At 39.3% G+C, this 25,860-nt stretch overlaps 1 protein-coding gene across 2 annotated transcripts; it reads right to left on the bottom strand.

Moving 5' to 3' along the window:
* Positions 1 to 87: 87 nt before the first annotated feature.
* Positions 88 to 24,110, bottom strand: dazap1 (DAZ associated protein 1). Of its 2 annotated transcripts, none has more exons than XM_086047897.1 (12): positions 23,915 to 24,110; positions 20,901 to 20,941; positions 19,678 to 19,844; positions 19,255 to 19,320; positions 17,286 to 17,390; positions 16,605 to 16,653; positions 12,764 to 12,846; positions 10,250 to 10,397; positions 10,040 to 10,072; positions 9,418 to 9,567; positions 8,531 to 8,695; positions 88 to 894 (listed from the first exon to the last, which is right to left on the bottom strand). In XM_086047897.1, exons 1-12 carry the CDS (start codon positions 23,944 to 23,946, stop codon positions 728 to 730), a joined length of 1,206 nt encoding a protein of 401 aa, XP_085904023.1. In that variant the 5' UTR covers positions 23,947 to 24,110; the 3' UTR covers positions 88 to 727. The 2 variants fall into 2 exon arrangements, with proteins under 2 accessions (XP_085904023.1, XP_085904022.1); XM_086047896.1 differs by having other exon boundaries at positions 17,286 to 17,393; positions 23,915 to 24,107.
* Positions 24,111 to 25,860: the final 1,750 nt, after the last annotated feature.

The following is a 25,860-nucleotide window of genomic DNA, read 5'->3' on the forward strand; positions in this document are numbered from 1 at the left end:
GGATACATTGATACTTACCGAACTAAAATCAAATCCGATTATTAGCAGGGGTTCCTTCAATATTCCAAACCAAATCAAGGGAAGAAATCACATCTTTAAAACTTTTTTTTAATAACTTGTCCTTTTTGCATAAGTGCAAAACGCACCCAAAACAGCCACCTGAGGGAAGTCTACATCTTTAAATTAAAAAAACAAGCAAAGTGTACATTTTAGTACAAAATTCCTTTTTAAAAAATTGCACAGTTTGTGTATAATATATATCTATAATCTCAATTTCAAACAAACTTGAAAGGCTCAGAAAGTAAACAATATTGACCAAATAAAAACAATTTCCCTAGAATTTAAAGCTGGGGAAATGCAAAACCCTGTTTTCATTTGTGTCAACCATAAATATACATATTTATATGCAAGTCTCTTCCCATATAGTCTATGTGCTAGTGTTTGATGCGACAATCAACATTATTGCAAAGTAGTTTTAGTTCTACTATAAAACATTGTTGGAGTATTGGACATAAAAGCATCTTTGATGAATTTTCCATAAATTAGGTAAAGAAAAATATTTTTACAACTTTTTTGACCAAACTGGAAGACCTACTTTCAGGGAGGTTTCCATTTCACAATGTGCATTCAAAATAAACAATCCAACACACATTTCCCTGACTCCTCTCCTCCCCCCAGATTAATTTTGTGTAAAATTTTACATAACATCCCTGTCCCAAAGTGACAGTCAACGTCGATACGGGTGGAAGCCTTGTACGTTGTGGTTCTGCCCTCTTCCAAACGCGTTGGCGGCAGGCTGTGGAGCAGCAGCGGGCTGTGCTGAGCCATATGAGGCCGTTGTCTGATTCGGGTCTGCAAAGGTGTGGCTGAATGCAGTCAAGTCCTGAGCGTAGCCTGCGGTGGATGAGAAGATTTGAGGCGACAGCAAAGATTAGTCTACTACTGACAATGATCAAGCATGTAAAATAGCCATCCGTCCGTTCTTTGTACCGCTTATCGTCACAAGGTGAGCTGGATCCTATCCCAGCTGACATAAGGCGAGAAACGGGGTACACCCGGTACTGGTTGCCAGCGAATCACAAGATCAACAGAACTGACGACCAACCGTTCACAAATATGGGCAATTCACTGCCAACTGTCCAACTGGAAAAACGCGTATTTGACATCTAGCGTCTTTGGTGACAGTGAAGGAATTTAAAGCAGAGGTCTCAAACTCATTTATGTGGGGGCCGCTAGAGATGGAGTCTGGGTGTGTCTGGGTTGCATCGAGTCTTCAAATAAAAAGTACAATGTATCCAATCTTTTTAATCTTTATTAATGACAGTTCATACTCAAAAAATTAACAGTTCTTGAGAACAGGAAGAGATTAGTGACCTGATCATCTCTCTCTTCTCCCTGGTACTTTATATACTCATCAGCATGTTCAGTTGAGTAATGATGTCACATCTGATTTGTTGAGCACCGCAATTTTCTCTGTGCATTAAAGATATGTTCATGGCAGTTTTTGAAAAAGATAAAATTGGGACTGGGTGACATGATAGCGTTTTCTTACACTTGTTGTCACTTCAGAATTATGTTTCACCGAAAGCTGTCATAAGCCTGAGCTATGGTAGCCCGGTGATTACACCCACACACCCACACAAAATAAATATATTAAAAAAATAAATAAATACATAAATCGGTCTAAATGTCCTCCATAGGGCGACACTAATTCTCTACAGTTTTACGTCAAAAGACAGAACTTTATAGCGATTGTCCCTTTTGGAGTTATGAAGGAAATTCCATGTTAGTTGCATATTTTCTTGCCCGGGCCGTTCATGACAAACCGTATAACAAACACCTTCATGTCAGCCTTCTAAGGGCAAAAAGCATCCTGATCAATCAGTTATGACATTCTTCTACTTTGACACTTGGTGGCGTCATTACTCTGCAAATTGGATGCGAATCATTGACGCCCAGTAAAAAGAAAAAGTCAAGCATAGTATATGTAGACACTAAATCTTCTTGGTTAGCGGTGATTTTACTTTCTTTTCACCGGACTAAAGATGTCTAGGTCACAAACACACATACATGAAACACTATAGTGGCTTGAATGGCAGTAACATGAACTAATACAATGGAGAGAAAACACAACTTTGGACCTCTGCGATTTAACCAAAAATAAAAATGTGAAACTAAAGACTAGTAAACAGCTGTCTTTAAACACTTGTAATTGTGTCCTCTAAATTGATCTACATTTTTTACAACTTCAACTATAAAGTGTCGGGGAAAGCACTGGGTAAATGGTGATACACAAACACAACTGAGCCATGAACACGCTGTTTTTCTAACCATTAGATCATCCTTTTCGTAAGCTACAAAGGAATGCAGACAAGACAAAAAAATAAACAAAAATAGGATTTGTCTTGGTATAGCAAAGCAATAGCCACAGAGGGAGGAAATACATTTGGAGCTCTGGCAGCTGATTTGAGTGTAAATTACTTTCAAATACACTCACAACCAATGGCCATGTTTTACTATACACGCAGTAATGCACATGCAAAATCTTTTGCAAAAGAGGCAAAGAACCAGGTTGTGGTATTAGTATTACAGACACTACAGGAATGAAGAAATGCTACTTCTGGGGTTGCAGAATATGACGCTGGCACCTACCTGCACTACATCCTGCCTGATCATCCTGACCATAAGTGTGAGGACGCGTTGGACCGTAGGCAGAGCGCTCCTGAGGGTAGTTACCCAAGCCTATCAGGGAAACGAGGAGACCACGTTGACTGAACCCTTATACTGGCCGACTATTTTGTATCCCTCGTATTATGACTTGACAGCTTAACAGTTCTACTCATTCACTGGCTCTACACTTCTATCTGGTGATGAGGCACTTCTCGGTGTCCTTGGGATGTCAAAGTATGTAGAATATATTTATATAGTATGCATATCGTCACCGTCTGGCAAAAACTCATTTTGTTTAAATAAGAGGAACTTCACATTTGTTCACAAATCGACCCATATGACCCAATCTATTTACGCTGGACTCTTGAACTGTGAGATGTGTTGTAAAACTTGGCCTTTTATTAGAGTGGCTTGTAGAAAGTATTCGGGCCCCTTGAACTTTATGACCATATGCCACATTTCTGGCTTCAAAGATATAAAATCTGATTTTTTTGGGTGAAGAATCAGTTTTTAGAAACATAAAAAAGTGCGACGTGCAAAATTATTCAGCCCCCCGTGAGTTCATACTTTGTAGAACCTCCTTTTGTTGCCATTACATCTGCAAGTCTTTTGGGTTATGTCTCTCTCTGTTTTGTACAAAAAGAGACAAAAGGTTTTATTCTTCCTTGCAAAACAGCTCGAGGTCAGTAAGGTTAGATGAGGGGTGGGCAATTCCGGCCCTCGAGGGCCGGTATCCTGCATGTTTTCCATCTCTCAGTGCTGGAACACACCTGATTCAAATGATCAAATAATCAGCAAGGTCTGCAGAAGCTGGATAACGATCTTGATCATTTGAATCAGGTGGGTCGCACCAGGGTGACATAGAAAACATGCAGGATACCGGCCCTCGAGGGCCAGAATTGCCCACCCTTGGGTTAGATGGAGAGTGTTTGTGGACAGCAGTTTTCAGATCTTCCACAGATTCTCAATTGGATTCAGGTCCGGACTTTGACTTGGCCATTCTAATGCCTGGATATGTTCAGATTTGAACCATTCCTCTTGTAGATTTTGCTTTGTTTAGGATCATTGTCTTGTTGGAACGTCTCAGGTATTTTGCAGACTCCAACAGGTTTTCTTCCAAAACGGCCCTGTATCTGGCTCCAACTCTCTTCCCATCAATTCTAACCATCTTCCCGGTCCCTGCTGAGGAAAATCCTGTCGACTGTTGACTACACTCTCGACTTTTGTAAAGCTGAGCCGTGATTGGTCATTTCCTGAGCCCTGGGTAGTTGTGTTGTCATTTTCAGTTGACAGAAGTGACAAAATGGCCGCCCCCAGAGATGGCTAAAATCGAGTGGATTAACTCTTATTCCACAAACGCAATATTTATCAGAATGCCTTGTTTCAACTAGCGGGCCTGCTAGGAACATATTCTTGAAAAAGAAAAAACATGTTTGGGTTGATTTCCTCTTTAAGTTGAACATTTAATTCTTAGGCATGGCCTTTGTTTAACTCAAATTAAACATAAAATGAAATAATATGTTGACCTCCTCTTTAAACAGACCTCTGAGACGCAAAGCAAATGCATTTAGACAAAGATTGATTACACACAAGTGGACTCTGTCATCGTCTTGAGTCATTTAGGTCAACACTGGATCATTCAGAAATCCTTAGCGAACTTCTGGAGTGATGTGTCGCACTGACAGTAAAGATGCCGAATAATATCGCACACCCCACTTTGCAGATTTGTATTTCTAAAAAAGGTTTAAAATATCGTAGGAATTTCGTTCCACTTCACAAGCGTGTCCTCCTTTGTGTGTTGTTCACAAAAAAAAATCCAATTCTATATCTTCATGTTTGAAGACTGAAACGAGGAAAAAGGTCATATAGTGGGGCCAAATACTTTCGCAAGCCACTCTATGTCGTCTCAAGAAAATTCTGGATGTTTTGTAGACAATAACGATTGGAAATAGGTTGTATACATTGGAGTAAGCCTGTTTTATTAAAATAGATAGTAGCAGTAATGCGTTGATGCAGAACAAAGCACATAAGCCACGACGATATGAGATTTCTGTCTGCTTCACTTCTTGGTCAGCTCATCGTTTTATTGATCAAATTGAAAGGTTTTAAGTCCCTTGAAAAGGGGAAGATGATGTAAATGAAGTTTTTTCCTTTTGTAAAGCATTAAAGGCTTTTTGTCTGGTGGGGGCCCGGGAGCACAGACTTTGCTTGCAGGCAACTTGACCTACCACCATTTTAATCAATGACAGTGTAACAAATGATATTTTTTTAGTGTATTAAATTAGCGACTGAACATGATTTTGAGTTAGCGCGCAACGGTATGTGATAGCAATATAATGTATACTGTACTACCAACTTGAACAATGTGATGTTTAGTAACTGAGACTATATGGCGTTTTTTTGCTGCCATTTCTTTTCCTCAAAAGTAGTGATTTTCGAGATGTGAGCATTCTGGCCGAGGGCGACGATGTTGTGTTATCTGCTGACCTGGTTGCCTGCCTTGATTGGTCTTATTAGATATGCAAAAACGTGCCATGCAACTTTTGCAAGCGAATCACGCATGCTCTAAATGACGACATAATTGACTGCAATAATTAGTAGATTTAAGAGAGGCATGACATCGAGGTAGTGAGCGTCAGGTTCCAGACAATTTTATGGGAAAAATGTATTGGCATTTAGGGGACATTTACTGATTTTAGCTCTGATGTAATGTTGAAGATGCACAAGCCCTTTTCCCTTGGACGTGATCTACCGCAGACCTGACACAAAAAAATGTCATCTCAGCAGACCATTTAGCCATCAAACAATTGTCCTTGGGAAAAAAATAAAACAAACTTGTGAGGCAGTATTTGGTCTCTTAAGTGGAGGTCTAAAGGTGAAGAAGAATGAGCGCAAAATGCTGAACGAAAGAAATGCACAAAGAGGAAACAGAACACGATGGGTAATTCAAGACTCAGTGAGGTTGTCAGGTCTGAGGAATTACTGTATGTAGTTTCTCTTACCTAACTGACTTATCTGACACAATGTTTATGGGACTGAGTGTAAAAGATGAACCTTGGACCTCATGTATGTAATGCTCTCAGGAAGATATTAAACTTAATTCTTTAGGCTCTCTGGAGGTCCTCTGGAAAAGCTGAAATGAGGTAGTGCCAATGATTTTGCACTTGGCTGTCTCGTGCATGCTGAAAATTGGCAGAAACCTCACCTGCTTGACACTCACGAAGGTAATGTTAAACAACATAGTCAAGCATTAAGACAAAAAAGACATCCCACAGAAAGGGATATGAATGAACACAACAGATAAAATGACTTATAGGATTAGAAAGAATCTGCACGCATAATATGTTTGCATTCCACTTAAAAGCATGCAGGTCTGGTATAAACAAATGCCAGACATGTCGAATAATGTTGAAATTAGGAGTGTACCGATGGATTGGCCGCGACTGGCGACAATTTCCTTAATTTCGGGGGATCGGTGATTGGCCGATCCCTTAAAATAAAACCGATTTTGTCCACTGATACTACCTACCTCCGCAGAGGTCTGAAAAAGTCAGCCTTTGTCCTCTACTTCTGTGAGATGAATTATAGGAGAGAACTACTTTGTGCAGTTTAAACAATCTGTTTGTATAGTTTTACAGATATTATTCAATATTATACAAGAAAACAAGATTGTATGAAAGCATTATTTTTTGACACCAAATTGCAACAGGAAGTTAACTTTCAGGAAAAATGTCCAGTATGATGTTTGTAGCTTTAAATGAAATTATTAAAATATGCAATTTGGAGGGGGACACAAAATTGTATCGATGGTGTGTTTACAACTCTGAGTTTATCTCCAGTAAATACGATGACGGATTCAAATTTTGGATTTCGAAAGGGTTAACGGATTACAACTCGTTTGTCCACAAGGGGGCACTTCAATCATCTGAAACAAAATTATGGGTTGAACTCCGATGACTTCTCCAGATACAGGAACTCCTCAATTTAGGAACGAGTTACGTTCCTACACTGGCGATGTAACCTGATCTTCCGCGTATGTCGGATTTCACCGTTAAAGTCGAACTTTACTAATGCTTGGTATAAAAAAATGAAAATACATTAAAATAAAAAGATACGATGCTGTACTTAGGGGTGGATGGAGAAAGAGGAGGGGAGGGCAAAAAAGGCAAAGATAATGTAGGTGCGCAGACACGTTTGAGACACCGCGAGGAATGCTGGTTTTTGTAGTACAGGAAGTAATTTTATGCGGAAGTGTGGTGTTTGGCGCGCAACCACCGCAAATACACAAGCCGAGGTAAATAAGCTCGGACGCAGCACAAAAGCACACTTTTGGAGCGAGGAGCGAACCGGCTGCTTCATTCCTGTGGTGAGTGCCATGAATATCGAATGTTTTATTGACAGTTGAAAGTAGCACGCGGAAATGACGTCCATTGGAATCACGACTTAATTTGAATCAGATGTGTTGTAGGGAGGGATCCAAAACAGTCAGGCCATGGCTCTCAAGGAACTGGAGTTCCCTACCCCTGCTTTACGGCATACGTCACTTCCCCCATTGGTTACAAAGACCGTAGTCGATTCTCACGTCTACGTGCAATTACTGGCGTCAAGGCATAAGCTGCAAAACAACCAATGAAACAAAAGGTTTTGTCTGAAGGGACAAGACAAAAAACAAAAAGGGAGTCCACCCGCATAAAAGGATCAACACTGGCCCGGCTTTCACTTCTGACATGAGCTCAAAGACTTGGAGGGATATCTGACCAACGCTGCATTGGCTCTGTTCCTGCTGGACTAGTAAGTAGCTTTCCGTGCTCAAATCAAAATGATTATCATTTTGCTAATGTTAGCTATCAGAAATTTGCATGCTAGCAATAAATATCCATCAGCTTGATAGTACGCTATTCCACTCTGACACGACCAGTCACGCAACAATCTCAAGAGTACTGTATAAAGAAAAAACAATGCGATGGCGCTCATGGGAAATGTAGTTGACTTTGGGCAAACGCTTTCGACCTAACGTGGTCTAAGTGGACAGAATATGTTAAATCTATATGAGGTGATTTTGTTTAAACTCATTTTTCTTTTGCAAAACTATTGCAATGTAATAGATTCCCATGGTCCTCTGTTGGTTACCGGTAGTTTTCTTTTTGTGTGAAATGGAAAAGCAATGATAAATTGTATTTTTCTAATTGAATGTGTTTTTCAATAAAAAGTTAATTTGAAAAAAACAAACAAAAAAAAAAAAAACAAGATTGGAACATTGAAGGTGTATGCTGTTGGTTAAGGAAAAAAAAAAAATCGGGATCGGGATGTCAAGCAAGATCAGGAATCGGTGATTGGCCAGAAAAATGTGTTCGGTGCACCCCTAGTTGAAAGGCCAAAACTAAGAATAGAAATCAACAAGGGGAACTGAGTGTTAGGGAGACAATAACTAGAAGGCCCAAGTACAACGTACGGTACTTCTAATAAGTTTTATGCATCAATCTGTCAAGGATTAAACATACAGTAAGTGTGAAAACAACAAGCATTATTGCAAGGCAGGATGATCTAATTTAAACCAACACCTACCAACCTTTTTTACGCAAACACAGCCCTGCTGGAGAAACCTGACACAAATGACAGCCACTTCACTGCTCAGGTAGGAGAGGGCTTCATGTAAGTAAGAAGCATGTATGCCTGTGAGCTGTTCACGCTACCAGTTCAAACTCTGTGTTAACGGTGTCAATAATACGTTTGTATTAAAAGTGACTCTAGTTGCATCCAGAAATTATCCAGTGGCACAGGCTGTTGATCATTTGTACAAATGATTGTACACAAAGAAGCCAAAAGGGCGCAGAAGAGCAACAAGCAGAACACTTCTTACCATATTGGCTATACGGAAAGTCAGGCTGCCCAGAGGAAGCTTTGCTCAAGTCCTGAGTTGGTGTAGTGGTGGGAGCAAAGCCTAATGTTGCAGTTCCTGGAGTAGTAGGTGGAGGAGGAACCTGCTGAACATACTGTTCTGCTTGAGGAGTGCCAAAACTGTAACCTGTTACACAATAAAATGACACTCTTAATGACTTTTCTCTCGTAATGAATTGGACATCAAACACCTCATACTTTGTCTTTGAACAACTCACCGACCTCTTAAAAAGCACGCCTCCCATCAAGTCCTACACTGCTTCCTGCACTGCTTTAATGAGATGGTGCGCACTGTATGACCTTAACACAAACTGTGCTTTTCCAGCTTTTGACCGCCATCTTGTCTTTCCCAAAATATAAAAACGTACAAACAATAGTACATCAAGAATTAAAACCTAAAGAAACCCAACTACGACTGCGCAATATAATAAAAAAATGGTATTATTTTGTGACATATTGTATACTTTGAATGTTCGAGAGATAGTTTTGAAATCTTTGCATCCTACTCTTTATCTTGGAAAAAGTATAGTGAGGATCATCCCTGAAGAAGAAAAATGTCCAAGAAAACCAAAGAAGACAGCGACAACACACACAATTCATAAATTAGTATTGGCCACAAACAGTTTATGTTCCCAAAAGCTAAAAGTGGCAACATTTTAGTGGGCTTCTGCATTCAGTTGACGAAAAAATTGGGACACCTCAGCAGATCTATAAAATGAAGACCAGTTTCAGAAACTACTATAAACCCAGTTATCCAATGTGTTTTGTTTATTGTATAAACCTATTCAGGCTACTACATTATGCAACAATTGTGCATGTGGTTGCAATGAGCGTGTAAGCATCACTCACCAAATTGAGGTGCCGTGCTGAAACCCTGCGGAGGGTAGCCCTGAGGTGCAGCAAAGCTGCCCGCTGGGGTGGTGACCAGGAATGCACTAAAAGGCGAAGGGGGCTGTGTGAGGGTTCCCCGGCCTGCTGTTAATGGAGGTCCATAACCACCTGATCAATTAGAGAACACAATTTCTTGGGCATGTATGTGCTATGTCAGGTTACAATTAGGACTGCTGGCATAACATGTTCATGAATAATGTCAATATGCATGGTATCCTGTCTGGTACTATAGATGGGATACCTTTGTCTTCTGCAATGTAATTAACTATGAACGGAACACTTATCTTCATCACCTTTTTAACAGAATGCGTGCAATTATTTTCTCTGTCAATCCCAATCATGAACTCGATTAATTTCAAATGGTTTATTGTTTCAGTATAGCCACAGAAGACAAATATAATAAATATAATAAAAAAGACATTAATTAATGCCAAAAAAGCCACAGTGTGCAAGCACTTCATTTGAAGTAATTTTACCATCATGCAGTAAAACTGACTTTAATTAAAGTAATTATTACATGGAGAAAACATAACAAATATTTGGTGGTTGTTGTTGTTGGCAAGGCGAGGTTGAGACTTACCTATTGGTTGGCCAGTAGTGGAAACCCAAATGCCTTCAGGGACAAAATAATACAATGCTTTAGACAAAGGGCACAATTGTCATCTGAAGAGTAGAGACTTGTTCAAAATCCAGTTGAGCTTTTAAACTGACACATAAGAGCTAACATTTTCACAAGTAGCTTTTCCTCCAAACACGAATAATGTCTATTTCTTTGTTTCTTTGCACTCACCTTGTGGCCCATAAGTCTGTTGCCAACCCTGGGCAGGCTGTGCTGGCCAACCATTAGCTGCACTCAAGATGCTCCTGGGTGCCCACTGGCTTGGGCCAAGCTGGCCAGGAGCCTTATTGTCACGGGGTTCTGCCTTCTTTACTTCAACCTGGACAAAGGACAAGCAGGACACATTTGGTAATACCAGCAAATGGCCCATCAAGTCCCCCGCCTAGTAACACCTGTCCTAACCCAAATTTGAAGACATTTATCTTGTTCTTTGTTGGCCAATTTCAAAAATTTCCCTTTAGGACAATAGATGGATCGAATGTCTAAATCAAAATTATTGTGTAACGAGGGGAGAAGTACAGCTATGTGTATCAGGTACTACAAATCAAATAGAATTATTAAAAAAACATCACAGTTCAATGCAGTTTAGGATACAAATATTTAGCAAATATTTTTCAAATGTAAACATGTCTTGACATGACATTGAGCGTACCTGAGAAACATAGACTTTTTTTTTTTTAATTCAATGAACGGCCTTCTACAAAAATGATAATATTCTAAATGTAAAATTACAACTTACCTTTCTCCACCTCTAATGCATACGAAGAATTTCAATTTATTCTATTTGGAATACGTTTTAAAGGGAATGGATGTCGAGAGAAAATTGTATCTCAATTCTAACAGAATACAAGGTAAACATGCAGAAAGAACAAATTAACATTTTTCAGTATAAAATTGAACCTTCATACTGTGTCAAAAGGTGAAATTTTGTCAAAAATGTCAAAGATGACATGACACAAACTCATCTCTGCTAGCTCCAAGACTAATAATATTAAGATTTCTCTGTTCCATTTGTTACTTGATCGTGATAGTTCCCCAACCCCATATATATAATTATCTACTTGGTATCCATGCATGTACAGTACACGAAATGGCCTAAGTCAGAGACACATTTTGAATTGGGAAAATATGTGTGACAAGGCACAGCAATAAACAGTTAACCAGCTCAAGGGGAAGCCAACCAGAAATAGACTGAGGGGTTGAGTTATTGGGGTCACCTTGCAGGAGGAAAATGAATCACAAATTCCACCCAGCTTTAAGGTGTTGCCGGCAACCCCAGCCTCCTCTCTTTTTTCTCTGTCGACCCAATTACGCGCACGTCTGGTGGTGGCCTCGCCGCCGCCGGCACCTATCAGAGCGCTTTCTCCCGTGGGCATCACAGCTTCGTGTGATGGATACCATGACTTCTGTAAAGTCCCCAATAGCAGAACTGGGATTTGGTCCTCAGTTTGATGTGCTCCATTTTCTAATTTTGTAACTCATACCGCCCAAGCTCCCTCAAGTCCCAGTGTAAGGTAATGTCAAGTCAAGAACAATGGATTAAGTTCAGCCTTGACGCCCGCTGAAAAATCAGGGCAAAGTCAAGGGGGGTGTCTAACTGGAGAGTTTACAGGTTGAGCTAAATCCATTACCAATGAGATTGGATTCAGACTAGATATAATGTGAAAGTGACAGTTTAATTAAGAGATTCTGGGTAGTGGGTACCTAAAAAAAAAAAAAATGGAGTCAATTGCCACTTTTAAGTGGAAACAGACACAGTAGCTATAATGCATATTGTATTACTGCATTAGACTTGAACTACTATGAACTACATAGGATATAAACATTAGTTTTACCGTTTCACTTAGACAACGTTCCAGGTGGGTGATGTTTGCCACATAAATCAGCACAAGCCGCAATGCCTACATATAAGAAGACGCGCTTAAACAATGCACCATGGTGAATCATTTACTTACCTTCTCCCAGTGCAAAGCTTGTCGTATTGTGATTACTTATCCATGTTCAACACAATACTGGCACACACCATGAAAGCCACTTTTTTTTTTTTCTACCGTCCATTTTCTCAACTGTGATTTAAGCGACCTACAAATTTTTTTTATTTCTAAGGCGGATGGACACAGTATGGAGATTCTTTGATTGAGGTCACTGAGGTTTTTTTTGTATTAACATAAAAGAAGACATGTTGACGTGGAAGTGACCTGCCAACCAAATATCAAAAAACAAAAGAAACAGAACTGATTAGACCAATCCTTTAGGTGAATTAAATTCTGTAATTCAGTCGGCTGTGAATGATTTTTATTTTCGGAATTACAATAACGTATGCTTACAAATACATATATACATGAGCATGCAGGATTTTTTTTTGTACGAGAGAATTGGTTTTGAGGATTAAATTGTCAGGTAAACTCAATTGCACCTAACACAACCTAAAGGAGTGGTCATTTTTCAACAGAGCCTTAGGCGACAAGATCTGAAATACCAAAATACATTTGTCAGTGTAGATAGAACATGCTTTTGTGTTGAGCATGAATCTAAGAGGCCTAATTGAGAATGGGAGTCGAACTTGGAAATAAGCTCAATGTATCAGCATTTCCACGCAACCGCAACACAATACACTGTAATATAGAGTCAGTCGCCCAAGCCTCTGTTTTATCTGAAGGTTAAAATAAAACTACAACTACACACTTTTTTGCCCATGATGTCGTGAAAATGCATGTTGACAGCCTGGTCCACTGATTGTTCAGCCTCGAAAGTAATAAATCCAAAACCTAGCCAACGACCAAGAGTGAATCAAGGTAGCAGGGGGGGTTGTGACAACACAAGATGAAGAACAGTATTGGGATTCGGCAGAGTGAGGATCTGTCAAGATTGAGCGAGAGGCTCCTGGGGTTTGGATGACGTCGCACAACCACAAAACAACACAAAATCCAAGACTTCACAGCCTGGTGGCTTGAAGGAAACATTACTCTGAAACATTTTGAGAGTTAAGTGACTGTTTGACATGAACGAAGAATGGCTGATAAATATTGGCGAATCCATCTAATATTAGCAATACTACTACATGTGCATATTTTATGCGGTTTCATCCAAACCCCACCTTGAATTGTCCTGGGTATTTTGCTTTGGAGCACACACTTGTGGCAGCCATTGTTAATGCATTACAAAATTATGGAGAAACACAAACTGTAGAATGCCTAAAGCTTTCTCCAAGCTTTCCCAAATTGAATATTTGACTTTTGAGTCAGCCAGGATCAGCCGAAATTGAACAATAAAACACTGCAAATGATAACACAAAGATATAGGCCATAACTGCTCTGCCAAAATGACATGTCTGGAGTTTTCATGGGGTATATACAAAGATCCTCAAGAACACACACACAAAAACATAAGCTATAGGAATGGAACAGCGAAGTAACATGTAGGTCTTCACACAATCATGCAGAGTGATCCCCTCCCAAAAGGACTTTATTTGACAAACTGTATAAGAATCCTTTTCTAAGTGATACCGTGATCTACTTTCAATTAGATTAACTTTCCACTTTGGCAGAACTAGGCTGAGTACCCATCTCTACTTGGGGACCTAACCTGAATCTGCTTAAACATCCTAAGAGACAACAAAAAGAGATTTTAGAGACCTGCAGCCAAGCATCCCCAAGCTGTGTGGCCTATTGATAGTAATAACATCTGTCAGTCCTCAATCTGAATTTAGAACCATGCTATGATCCTAGTTAAAGTAAGATTTTGTGGTGACATTGAACTTGTTGCGAAACTAAATTACCGGAATTCACTGTGTTGAAATCAAAGCAAAGATATGTGAAAGTTTAACATTTCTGTCATTTTGAAATTTTGAGGGACTTCATCTACTGGTACTGTAGAAAATCATAGGGAGCAATTGTTTAAGTTTTCATTTAACTTTGAAGATATGCTGTGTGCTCCCTGAACTTTTTTTTTAGAATTTTATAACAAAGATGTATATAAATATAATAATAAAAATAGTCAAAAATGTATAGTAATAATTAGTTTTTTAAAAACATGCAAATCTGAAAAAATGTTTAATAAACATGCTTAAAGTGGAAATCAACCCAAACATATTTTTTCCAAGAATATGTTCGCAGCAAGCCCACTAGTTGAAACACAGCATTCTGATTAATTTTGCATTTGTGGCATATGAGTTAAGCAGCAAAATCCACCCCCTTTAGCCGTCTCAGGGGGCGGCCATTTTGTCACTGCTGTCGACTGAAAATTACATCACAACTGCTCAGGGCTCAGGTAACGACCAATCACGATTCAGCTTCAGAAAACAGGTCAGCCGTGATTGGTCGTTACCTAAGCCCTGAGTAGTTGTGATGTTATTTTCAGTGGCTAAAAACGGCTTGATTAACTCTTATTCCACAAAAGCAATATTTATCAGAATGCCTTGTTTCAACTAGTGGGCTTGCATAGAACATATTCTTGGAAAAAATATTTTTGGGTCGACTTCCCCTTTAAAGACGTTTTAACAAAGTTAAGAGTTTGTTTTTGGTTTTTTAGATTTTGATGCCATTTTTTTTCCATTTCACGGAAAATGAATATTGGCTCCTTGATCATCGGTATCGGCCAGCCCTACATAAAACATATCGATCTATCTCTAATATATACTGTATATTTTTTCTATGAATGCATTTTCTTGCTTGTGAAAGATTTTACACAAAATGTAAAGCAATTTTGGGGAAATATTTAGTGGGATTTCTGTTTGCGTTCTAACAATTAGATGCAATATCGCATACGGTAGGATAAAAAGACCCTGAGCCCAGTTCACAACAGATAACGAGTTTGTATACACCCCAATAACCAATTGAACGTTTGGGCATTTACAAAGGTTTGGCCTGTACCTCTGTGGTACCAGTCAATGCACAGTAACCTAAAGGAGAAAAGACAAATCTTAAGAGACACAGTTAATCACATTCAAACAATTCACAAGGAGAAAGGGGCACAGAGGAAAAGAAAAATAGAAAGGGCTCACTTGCAAAATTACTTAAAATTTCTACATACGGGAAAACATACTATGCCATTTAAGGTACATGTATCACTTATGTGCAAAATCAAGCTGAAGAAAACTTAATCCAAGACTAAACATCTAATGATTTTGATGTCTTAAAGTTAGGTTAACAAGGATTGTGCAATGGTGTTAGCCGGTGCATTAGATCATGTTAAACTCCAATGACAAACTATTCTGTTTCTCCCAATAGAGAGTACATGAAGTGAAGGAGGAAGAGGAACAGAGAACATGTTGTGGGTCACTGGTCTCAGCATCATTGCTATGTAGGACAAATGTAGATGAAACAGATGTGACCGGAGCTCACTGGGCAGAGGCTGACACCAACATTGCCGGTGGCTGGTCTGACTCCCAGTGAGGCAATTCTCGCTCAAAGCGTCATTATACAGTACATGTACAAATATACACTATGCACAATTCTGTCAGATGTGACTTCGACTTTCACGAAATTCATCAGGGGGGCTTTTTGAGTAGCAAACACATACACCCTTGTTCTTGTGAAATACAAGATCACCTTCATCATTGAGGCCCCTTTGAAGGTTGAATCCCCCTTTAGAACGCAAACTGTTCTCAGTGCCTTTTGCATGTTGACCATCTGGCTGCCTCTAATGTCTCCCCTTTTAGGCCCTGTCTACACGTAACCGGGGTTTTTGAAAACGCCGGATATAAGCCTGCGGTTAGCCCTATCGTCCACACGTCCCCGGAGTTTTTTGCAGTGAAAACGCAAAACTCCGGCCGCAGTGGTTGACGCTTTGCTCCCAAAGCATCTAACGACTTACTAATGATTTTTTGCATTTCATATTATTCTCAAGAGGCTCTTTCGGTTAAAAAAATAAGGATATGACCCATTCTTAATGGCCTGTCATGGAGGTATACAAACTTGGGAATGTGATTATGAAGTCTGACGATTTATAGGACATTTTCATTTCAGGTTAAAAAAAAACAGTTGTAACAGATGTAGCAAATGCAACAGTGTTAAAACGCCTGTTCTGAGTTTCTGCTTAAAATTAAAAAAATATATAAACCGTGGTTTTTAATACACACAGTACACATTCAATAAATAATTTACATTTTTTATTTTAAAAAATATGACTATTGAAATGGTTATTACGTTTACTCAAGATAACATTAATTGAGTAAATGTGTGCATCAGTCTTGTCATAGCGAAGGCCATATTTATTTTTTTATTTTTTTAAAGAAATAGATTCATTTTTTGTCAATTAATGTCTTCTCTCTTACTATATTGTCAGAAACTCTACTGTCTATTTTGTGTACACTTACGATAGCTTGGAGGTTATGAACTGAAATGGGGTGCCCACACACAGGAAGTGCGTATAGGCTGCAGTGATTAAAAAGAATGGAATTTCCACAGTTGAATGGTCTGTTTCTCTTTGGGCTCGAATAGTTTGTCATTAGATTTAAGATGGTAAGGTATGGATGGAGGTGGATGGGTGGGGGTGGGGGGGGATTGAAAACAGGATCAGCTTTTACCTCGGGGCCTCTGCTTCTCCGCATCATAGATCATTACCACCTCTGTGACCTTGAATTGGACAAAGGGAAACAATGGCCATTTAGAAAAGCAGACAAGGTGCTTTGTTTACCTAAATTAAGACAAATCTCAAAATGCTCTTCCCCATTCCATGAAATGTGCTTTTTCATTACTTAAAGATGAAGTCAACCCAAACATATTTTTTTCAAGAAACTATTCTATGCAGGCCCACCTGTTGAAACAAGGCAATGTGATTAATGTGAAATATGAGTTCAGCAGCAAAATCCACCCGTTTTTAACCATTTCAGGAGGCGGACATTTTGTCACTTCTGACGACTGAAAATGACAGATCCTCAGGGCTCCGATAAAGGCCGATCATGGCTCACCTGTTTCCTGATGGTGAGCTATGATTAGCCGTTATTTGAGCCCTAAGGGTGTGTGATGTCATTTTCAGTCGACAGAAGTGACAAAATGGCCGCCCCCAGAGATGGCTAAAAACGGGTGGATTTTGCTGCTAAGCTCATATTCCACAAACACAATACTAATGAGAATGCTGTGTTTCAACTAGAACATATTCTTTAAAAAAATATATGTTTGGGTTGACTTCTGCTTTAAGTAGGAATTAATGTGTCCAAACATTCATAATGCCAACATGAACCGATTATGTGATTGACAATACTCACCACTCCGAACCTATTGAAATAGTCCCTGAGTTCAGGCTCGCCACAGTTATGGGGGATTCCACCTACAAATATCTTCTTTGATTTATTGCTATCGGCTTTGCTGCCCTTCTGAAAGAAAACAAGGAGTGTATGGATTACAGTGTCTGTTAAAGGCTCCCTCTGGGAAGGGCCGCTTAGCCATCATCTATTCAGGCAGTGCAGAAGAAATTAGGTTCTCCTCTTGCCCTGGGGTATAATTCTTAACATGTCATGTCAATGCAAACACTAGTCTCCACAGATCAGGCAACACGGCTTCCTCCACTCACTCTCTTCACAATCGCACTGCACTGCACTCAAACTGTAAAGGCTCGAGGCTGCTCCTACAAGAAAGACTTCAATCAAACGCATCTTTTGCTTTGCCAGTAAATCATTGAGGACCACTCGCAATAGCCTCTGACATTCGGCGCCCATGCTCGCAGACAAATGTGTGACAAATTAGTCATCTGCTACTCAATGGGACAACATGGCTGGAACCGCTGAGTGGGAGCCAACTGAACAATTTCTTTTCACCGTGCTTTCTTTTTCTGTGACAGCACTTCGAGGAATACATTTTCACAACTATGAAGCAGTTATATTAGATCATTGTGATTCAGGTTGGTAAGGCATTTCTGTAAAAGAAAATACTGTCGCAGGCCAGTGGAACCTGCTCCTGAGATGGCTGATATTCTTGCAGTCTTTTGCTCACAATCCTATTATAAGGTCCACTCCATCACCATGCCGGCCACAACATTAGGTACACGTGCACAATATAACCAGCGGTCCAAAAATCTCGATTCAACTTTATTCTCAATTTTGAAAGATCTGTTGTCAAAGTTCAACTGTATCAAATTTCACCCATTTCATGTGGCTAAATCACCAAAATATTAGAAACGGCTTAGTGCAGTCCTGTTCTACACTGCAAATTATATTGTCAATCAAAATTGAGGCATAACCTTACTAGATGCATTATGACAGAAACACTTCAGGGATCGGTAGCAGTTAGGGATGTACCAACGACACTTTTTTCAGCGCTAGTCCGAGCAGAAGTACTTACATTTGCGTACTCGCCCATGCTGAGTACCGCTACTTGACAATGCCATTATGTCTTGCAATTTTGATGAAGCTGAATTTCATTTTAATCAAATATTACTCAAAACAAAAATCGTCAATGACATAAGCTTCACTCAAATGCACACAATCAAATTAACTAACCCTTTTATTGAACACATAATACACTTGACTCCAATATAACTAATTCATTTGTTTATTGCTAATACTGTATCATTTTTATTTTATTGTGTTTTATATTCTTATGTACAGCACTTTGTTCTAAGTGCATTTTGTTTTTTTATGTGCTCTACAAATGAAGTTGAGTTGATTTGAATTCTTAGACACGGCAAAAAAATGTTGCTGAGTAGAAACAATATTAGCCTCTAAGTATTGTTATATCATCTTTCTATATATGTTGCTGTGCTGTTTGTGTTTGAATATTTCATATTTTAAAGTTTATACTTCAACATCAATGCTATTCTACAGCATTTTGTATTATGTTCTGGCATTCAGCAAACAGACTTTTGCAAGTCAAAGCTAAGCGTTTGCTTAAATAAATAAAATGTAATTCTCTTCATTTTGTGTTAGTTGTACTGTTACCTTCAATACAAACAGCATCAAGTAAGCATATATTGATTCTTTTTGATGAGCTATTCCTTAACTGCAAACTGCACACTCAGGGAGGACAGGATACTATATATGACATCTATCGGATGTCATAGCATCAGAGCAAACAATTTTTTTTTAAATAAATGTCACCCTTTGTCTTTCTGCGTCCGAATTGTGGAACGTGTGTCTTAATTATTAGTATAATGTAGTAATCAGTATTAATTATTTCCGCATAAACACCTAGCATTGTCTGGCCTCAAAAAACAAAAACAAAAACAAAACTCCTCCTTACCCAGCCTTCCTTAGTTCGAGTCTTTTCAGGTTGCATTCCTCGAGGAGTACATGGCTTCGGGTCAATCTGACAGCATAGAGAGGAAATGTTAAAGCATTAATAGAGTGTGTCAAATGTTTTTCACACTGGCTTATCTGAATAATTGGTTGATGAAATACTACATTCATGGTGAATAACACTGGACACAGTTCAGGAAACTAACAGTGCATTTCTATGCAGTCAAAATTGCAACGCGAACTGCCAAATTGGTTAATTTGACTTTGAACAGGTAAGTCTTGTTGGGCAAACAAATATCAGTCTTTGCAAAGAACATCTAGTTACTGTGAATTATCAAATACAGTTGAACCGCTTACACCTGCACACATCTTAAAATATGCACATACAGTATATTGTTTCAGGAGTCTTTTCATATGAAATACTTACATTTCTGCCATCTAAATTATGTGGCTTTGTCTCCAGCACCGTCCGTACACAATTGGGGTCTTTGAATTTGACAAAACCAAAGCCTCGCGACTGATTAGTTGTTTTGTCCTTCATTATAACACAATCTACCACTTCCCCATATTGTGAAAAGTAGTTTCGCAGAGTTTCTGAGGGAAGAAGATAAAAAAAGAAAATAATGATAAAACACAAACACAGCAATGTGAAATGGTTATGAAAGACATGACTCAGCTCTGTTCGTCTCCTGATCACGAGGGGAGACGCATGCTATCAACATGATAGATGAAGCTTGGAAAATACCTTCAGCGCAGGTGTTAAAAGGCAAATTAACAGCTAGAAAGACACTTTTATTCCTTTTAATTAGGCTTTTTATTGGTACAACAACATGTGAAAACACCGTAATATCATGTATTCACATTCCTAAAGGACTGACCCAACATCCTCTTCCATAGCACCATGCACACGCCACAGCCCTGATATGCCAGCACACACCCACTGAGTCAAAGTGAGCAAGTTTCAACAAACGAGAAGTCTGTAATTGCTTTTCTCATTGCTGGGAAGCCCTGCGGACAATGCCAAGGGAACAAGACGAGTTCCACAGTGCTGTGCTTGTGATCTTTATGGTACAGTGCCGTTAAGACACACACGTCCAAAGTTACACAGTGGGCAAACGGGAAATAACCAGTGAAGACTTGGTCACGGGCTAGCTAGACCATCTCTGAGAAGGTTGCGTCCATCAAGAGATGTGTAAATTGAGCAAGATTCTAATCACGCATGTTACTCTTATGGCAAAAGCTCATTGAAGAAACCAATTTAGAGTGCTGAAAAAAATTATTATTCCACTGAGGAACAAGCACTCCGCAATACATTATCGTCATAATCATTTGCGCGTTACTTGAATTAGATTGTAAACAAAACATCTCTTCAATGGTCGTCGTTTTAAGGCCACCACAGAAGCAAATTTAAAAAGCAAGAATAATTTAAACATTCAAATGCTTTTGGTGTCCCAGGAAACATTAGACACAGCAATTCCGTATGCTTTTATTTAACCTTTTCCAGTCCTAATAAGCTAGAAGCCAGCTTCTCTTGTATGAGAACAAAGTGTGCCACTATGTCCCAGAGACAAATGGCTGTTTATTCACGACACGCTGCATGCAAATTAGCTGAGTATTCACCTACTTAAATATGACAGTTAAGATGCCTACCTTGTGTGGTGCTCCAGTCCAGCCCACCAACAAATAATTTTCTACAAAAAAAAAAAAGACAAAAAAATGGATATTACAAGTTCACAATTACTGTACATCCATACATCCATCCATCCATCCATCCATCCATCCATCCATCCAATCCTCCATCATCCAATCCGCTTAGCCTCACAAGGGTCAGGGGGTGCTGGAGCCTATCCCAGCTGTCTCCGCAGTGGGCGGGAGACACCCTGAACCGTTTGCCAGCCAATCGCAGGGCACACAGAGAGACAAACAACCATTCGCACTCACAATCACGCCTAGGGGCAATTTAGAGTGTCCAATCAACCTAACATGCATGTTTTCGGAATGTGGGAGGAAACCGGAGTACCCGGAGAAAAACCCACGCAGGCACGGGGAGAACATGTAAACTCCACACAGGAAGGCCGGATTGTAACCCACGACCTTTGCACTGTGACGCGGACGTGCTAACCAGTCGTCCACCGTGCCGCCCAATTACTGTACATACAAGTGTAAACAATCAGGTCAAATATAGTGGTGAAAACTGTCCAATACATGAATGCATGCAGGTCAGGTACATAGGTGTACACACAGTCGTAAACAGTAAAGTACTAGAGATGCCCCAATCACATTTTTTGCACCCAGGTCTGTGTCACCCTATTTTGAGAATCTGACAATAAGAGTCCATACCTCTGCAATGTATTAAGGAGAGAAAACAAGAGTGCATGCATCCCTTTTTTTTTTTAAATACAAACATGACACTTATTTGACTAGTGGAGCAGCGGTATAAACCAGGTAAAACATTTAAATAATTTTTTGGGGCACATCAGTTTTTCAGCTGCCATTTCAAATTAGTTGAATTAAATCCAGCTCTATCCTTTCCGCCACATGAAATACTCAATCTGAACACATTGCAAGCTGCAGTTGCACTGTCTCCGCTTTCCGCATTAAAATATTTCCATACTGCAGAAATTAGTATTGTTACATGACGCTAATTTCACATTAGCTTCCCGTGAAAACTACCAGAACATTCCCACACTAGCTGTGTTTACTTCCTTTCGGCAATATCTGTGTACATCTGGATTCTTTTGCTGCTTTGTCGTCCTTAAAAATAAAAATAAACAAACAAACAAACAAACGTTTACACCCTGATCTTTTTCCCACGATTCCAATCAGCTGAAAATGCCGTGATCGGTACATGCCTATAAAATACTGCAAGTGTACAAAGTAAGTTGCAGTGGTGTACACAGTCAGCTAATCAGGTGGAGACAGTCAAATACTCAAATGTATTAAGTCACAGGTGCACAGGTGATATAAACACCCAAATACATAAAAAGTATGCAGTCAGATAGACAGGTGCAAAAGGTGAACAACATAGGTGTACACAGTTAAGAACAAAGGCGCACAGTCAGATAAAGTTACACAGACAGAGAGAGTACAAATGTCGGTTACAAAGGTAAACACAATAGTCAGACACTCAGGTGTAAATGCTCAGGTACACAGGACATGCAAGTGTATAAAGTCAGGTACACCCATGTAAACAGTTAAGTACACACCATCTGTACAGAGTCAGTGCTAACAGTCAACTACATAAGCATACACAGTCGGGTATGGTGTAAAAAGTCAAGTAAATGGCTGTAAACAGTACAGTACAGTACATTTGTATACAGTCAGATATAGAAGTGCAATAAAGTACATAAGTGCATTCAGTCCGGTAGATCGATGTAAATAGAAAAGTGCGGAAACGGACGGAAACAGTCAGGTACACCAGTGTATTTAGTAAAATAGGGCTGCAACTAATTTTAATAACCTATTAATCTGTCAAATATTGACGGATGATATGATATGATTAAATATGATGATTTGGTTACTGGTTTGGTTCGTAACATGACAGAAAATTGACCAAAATATTGATCATTCTTTCCCAAAGTAAAAGCAAATGTTTAATTTTGATTCAACAAAGATAATCAGTCCGCTTTCATGAAGGACTAAAAAAAAAAAAATCTGATATTAACTGTTGAGAAGCTGAAATTCAAAGTATTTTGACATTTTTTGGTTAAAATGGTATCTAAGCAATTCATCAATTATCAAAAAACGACCCAATTAATTTGATAATCGATTAGTTTTCGATTAATCGTTGCACCTCCGCAGTCAAATACATTCATGTACTCAGTGAATTACACAGGCGGAACAGTAAAGTACACGCGTACACAGTCCAGGTTTGACAATTAAACAGTTAACAGGTAAGCAATCAGGTGTACAGGTGGTGACAGTAAATAATATAGAGGCCAATATAAACACGAGTTTATTATTAATAATATTTTTAATCCCACATGCTTTTTCGCGGTCTTTAACATCAATTTCTCCACGCATGCTCGTGTTCACCGTCCAGTTAACAGCAAAGGTACAATGACACAGGCGGGAGGCGGCTGTATCCAGTCTGAGCACGGTGGTCGCGGTCGGAGGGACGCTTCGCTCGGATGCTGCAATTTCATCAGCAGTTTATCATCCGCACTATCAAACTCGTTCCATTTAATCTGGCCAAGAGCAGATTTGACGGTTGGGCAAAAGGTGGAGGACTAGCCGGGGACAGGATGGCGAATCCTCCCGCGGTGCCCGCTAAGTGTCCTCTTGGCCAAGTCAGTCAGACTTGGGCTTCGCAGGCGAACGTTAGCTTAGCTAGCTCAGATGCTTCGAACCGAGAGAAAACCACAACAACCGGCATAAGTGAATAGCGTGACACTTTGGCACATTTCCCAAACGGGCAATGTGGCAAATGCCATCGCCGATGTAGGACGTTGCTGCTCCAGCTGCCGTACTCACGACTTCCAACATAAATGTCACTTTTTGCTCATATTTTCAGCTGCTGGCGCTCTCGCTAACTTACAGGAGCTAACCTAGCTCGTTAGCAAACGCTAGCTGTCAAATGACAGCTCGGCAACAGTGCAAGTTACAAAAAAAGACTTTCGAAAACGACTACACCCTTTCAAGACGCATCGTAGCAAGGATCTTACCCGACTTCATCGCCGATTAAGTTGTTGTTCATTTCTGAGGCTAAAGCGGGGGGGGGCTGCGTGAGCTGTGGCCGGCTTCTCGCTTGACTGCTGCCCCTCTCACACTGAGAGCGAAGGAAGGAAGGTCACTCCGCTTTTTGGTTCAAAACTGATCTGCGCAATGACGACACTGCAGAGAGCACCGCCTTTAAAGGAACACTGCACAGGCAGCACCACCACAGCAGCCCGGGGGAGAAGAGCTTTACTGGATGATGACAAAAATATTCTAAAGAAATAAATAAAGATGGCAAATGTGAAAGCTTATCACGCATTGTCACGAGCTAGATCAATAATCCAAGAGTGTTAAACTGGGATGGTTTATTGGCTGGTTATTACGGTTGATCTATTTATGGCAAGCAGGTCTAAAAAGAACAATAAACGAATGCCCATTATTTGGATTTTTGTCATAATATTATAAGTACAACAACTAATCGATTAATTGAAATCTAATCAATCAAGATAATTGATATATCGTTTAAAGAAATTGTTTAACTCAGTGTAGAATTTCAGCCTTTCATCATTAAATATTTTCAGATTTCTCCAGTCCTCCAAGAGAGCTGACTGAGTATTTTGGTGTCTAATCTTAATACATTTGCAAACATCTGCTTTTACTCTCAAAAACTATGATCAGCATATTTGCCAATTTTCTGACATGCAATGGACCAAACTAGTGACTGAATCATAGTCCATTTATGTTTTTGCATTTTCTGCACTCTCAATTCGAAATAATATCCTGTTTTTGAATGAAGGATATGGGAAGTAAAAAAAAACATGTTCTTTTATCCAATTCACAGATTAATTTGATTTTTGAAAAATGAACAGATCAATCAATTTTTTAAATAATTGTTAGGTTAAGCCCTTTTATTTTTAACTGGCTAAATATTTTTGTCATTGTCATACTGTGTATCTTGCAAAGGAGCAAAAAAAGTGTTTCCGCATAGTCTGTGTTTTGATTGAGAAATCTCCAGGAAAAGGATGCAGTAAATTAAGACATTTTTTTTATGTGATCATTTTTAGAATATTGTAACACCCTCGTTTTTCTTTAAAGGATACAGATGCGCTTCAATTACTTTATCCCCACAAGCAGTAACACCACACTCATTCATTCAGGAGCTGCTTTCATCCACAGCTCACCCCCAGTCACCCAACACTCTTACTTCCTGCTTAAGCCAACCTTCAACCTTATATGGACCCTCCTACCGTTTCATTTGAATTGTCCCTTTGATCCTTTGATTCTCTGTCCCTTTGCGTTTTCATCTCAAAGACATCACATACACACTTCATGACAAAGCAAATAAAGAACAACTTTTATTAGGGATGGATAGTGGAACTTTTATACAGTACATGTATTGGAAAATATATTATGAAACATGAAATATATATGAAGAGCGCATAAATCGTATATGCACATATTTTGTGCATATTTAAAATGGCATTTTTGTCATACATCTAGTTAGACAGTGTGCGGTCCTTTATGGACCCCGAGTAGCACTGATGAAAAATTGTGGCCCTCTCCGGAATCTAAGTTGCTTTTTTGGTGGACAAAACAAGGGGAGACAACAGAACTGCATATATCAAGAATGATAACAGGCACTGGGACTCTTGTCCCAGAAAAAAGACTACACTGAATAAGACTAAATTCAGCAAGCAAAAGAAGAATTGCAGATAGAAGGTGTGGGATTGTATTGGGATTGGCTCCAATTTACCTGTGTCAATTAATGGGCCTATTGGCTATGCAGTATCTTGTAGAAAACACTTGACATAGTTTAGGACAGATAGATTAATGTATAATAGAAACATAATTCATAGCAACGGTTTGATATATACTGTAAATCTGTGGTTCTCAAATGGGGGTACGTGAAAGCACTTCAGTGGGTACATGCCATTTTAAAATATATTTAAAAAGT

The sequence above is a fragment of the Filicampus tigris genome, chromosome 12, assembly GCF_054856515.1.
Source record: "Filicampus tigris isolate MCC_2025a chromosome 12, RoL_Ftig_1.0, whole genome shotgun sequence".
Classification (NCBI taxonomy): Eukaryota; Metazoa; Chordata; class Actinopteri; order Syngnathiformes; family Syngnathidae; genus Filicampus; species Filicampus tigris.

Coding starts and splice junctions, on each gene's coding strand:
- dazap1 (XM_086047896.1), bottom strand. CDS start 23,946: ATGAACAACAACTTAATCGGCGATGAAGTCGG. Junction 19,321..19,677: donor ATAATTTAGATGGCAGAAAT/GTAAGTATTTCA, acceptor CTATGCTGTCAG/ATTGACCCGAAGCCATGTAC. Junction 8,696..9,417: donor CAGCACGGCACCTCAATTTG/GTGAGTGATGCT, acceptor ATTGTGTAACAG/GTTACAGTTTTGGCACTCCT.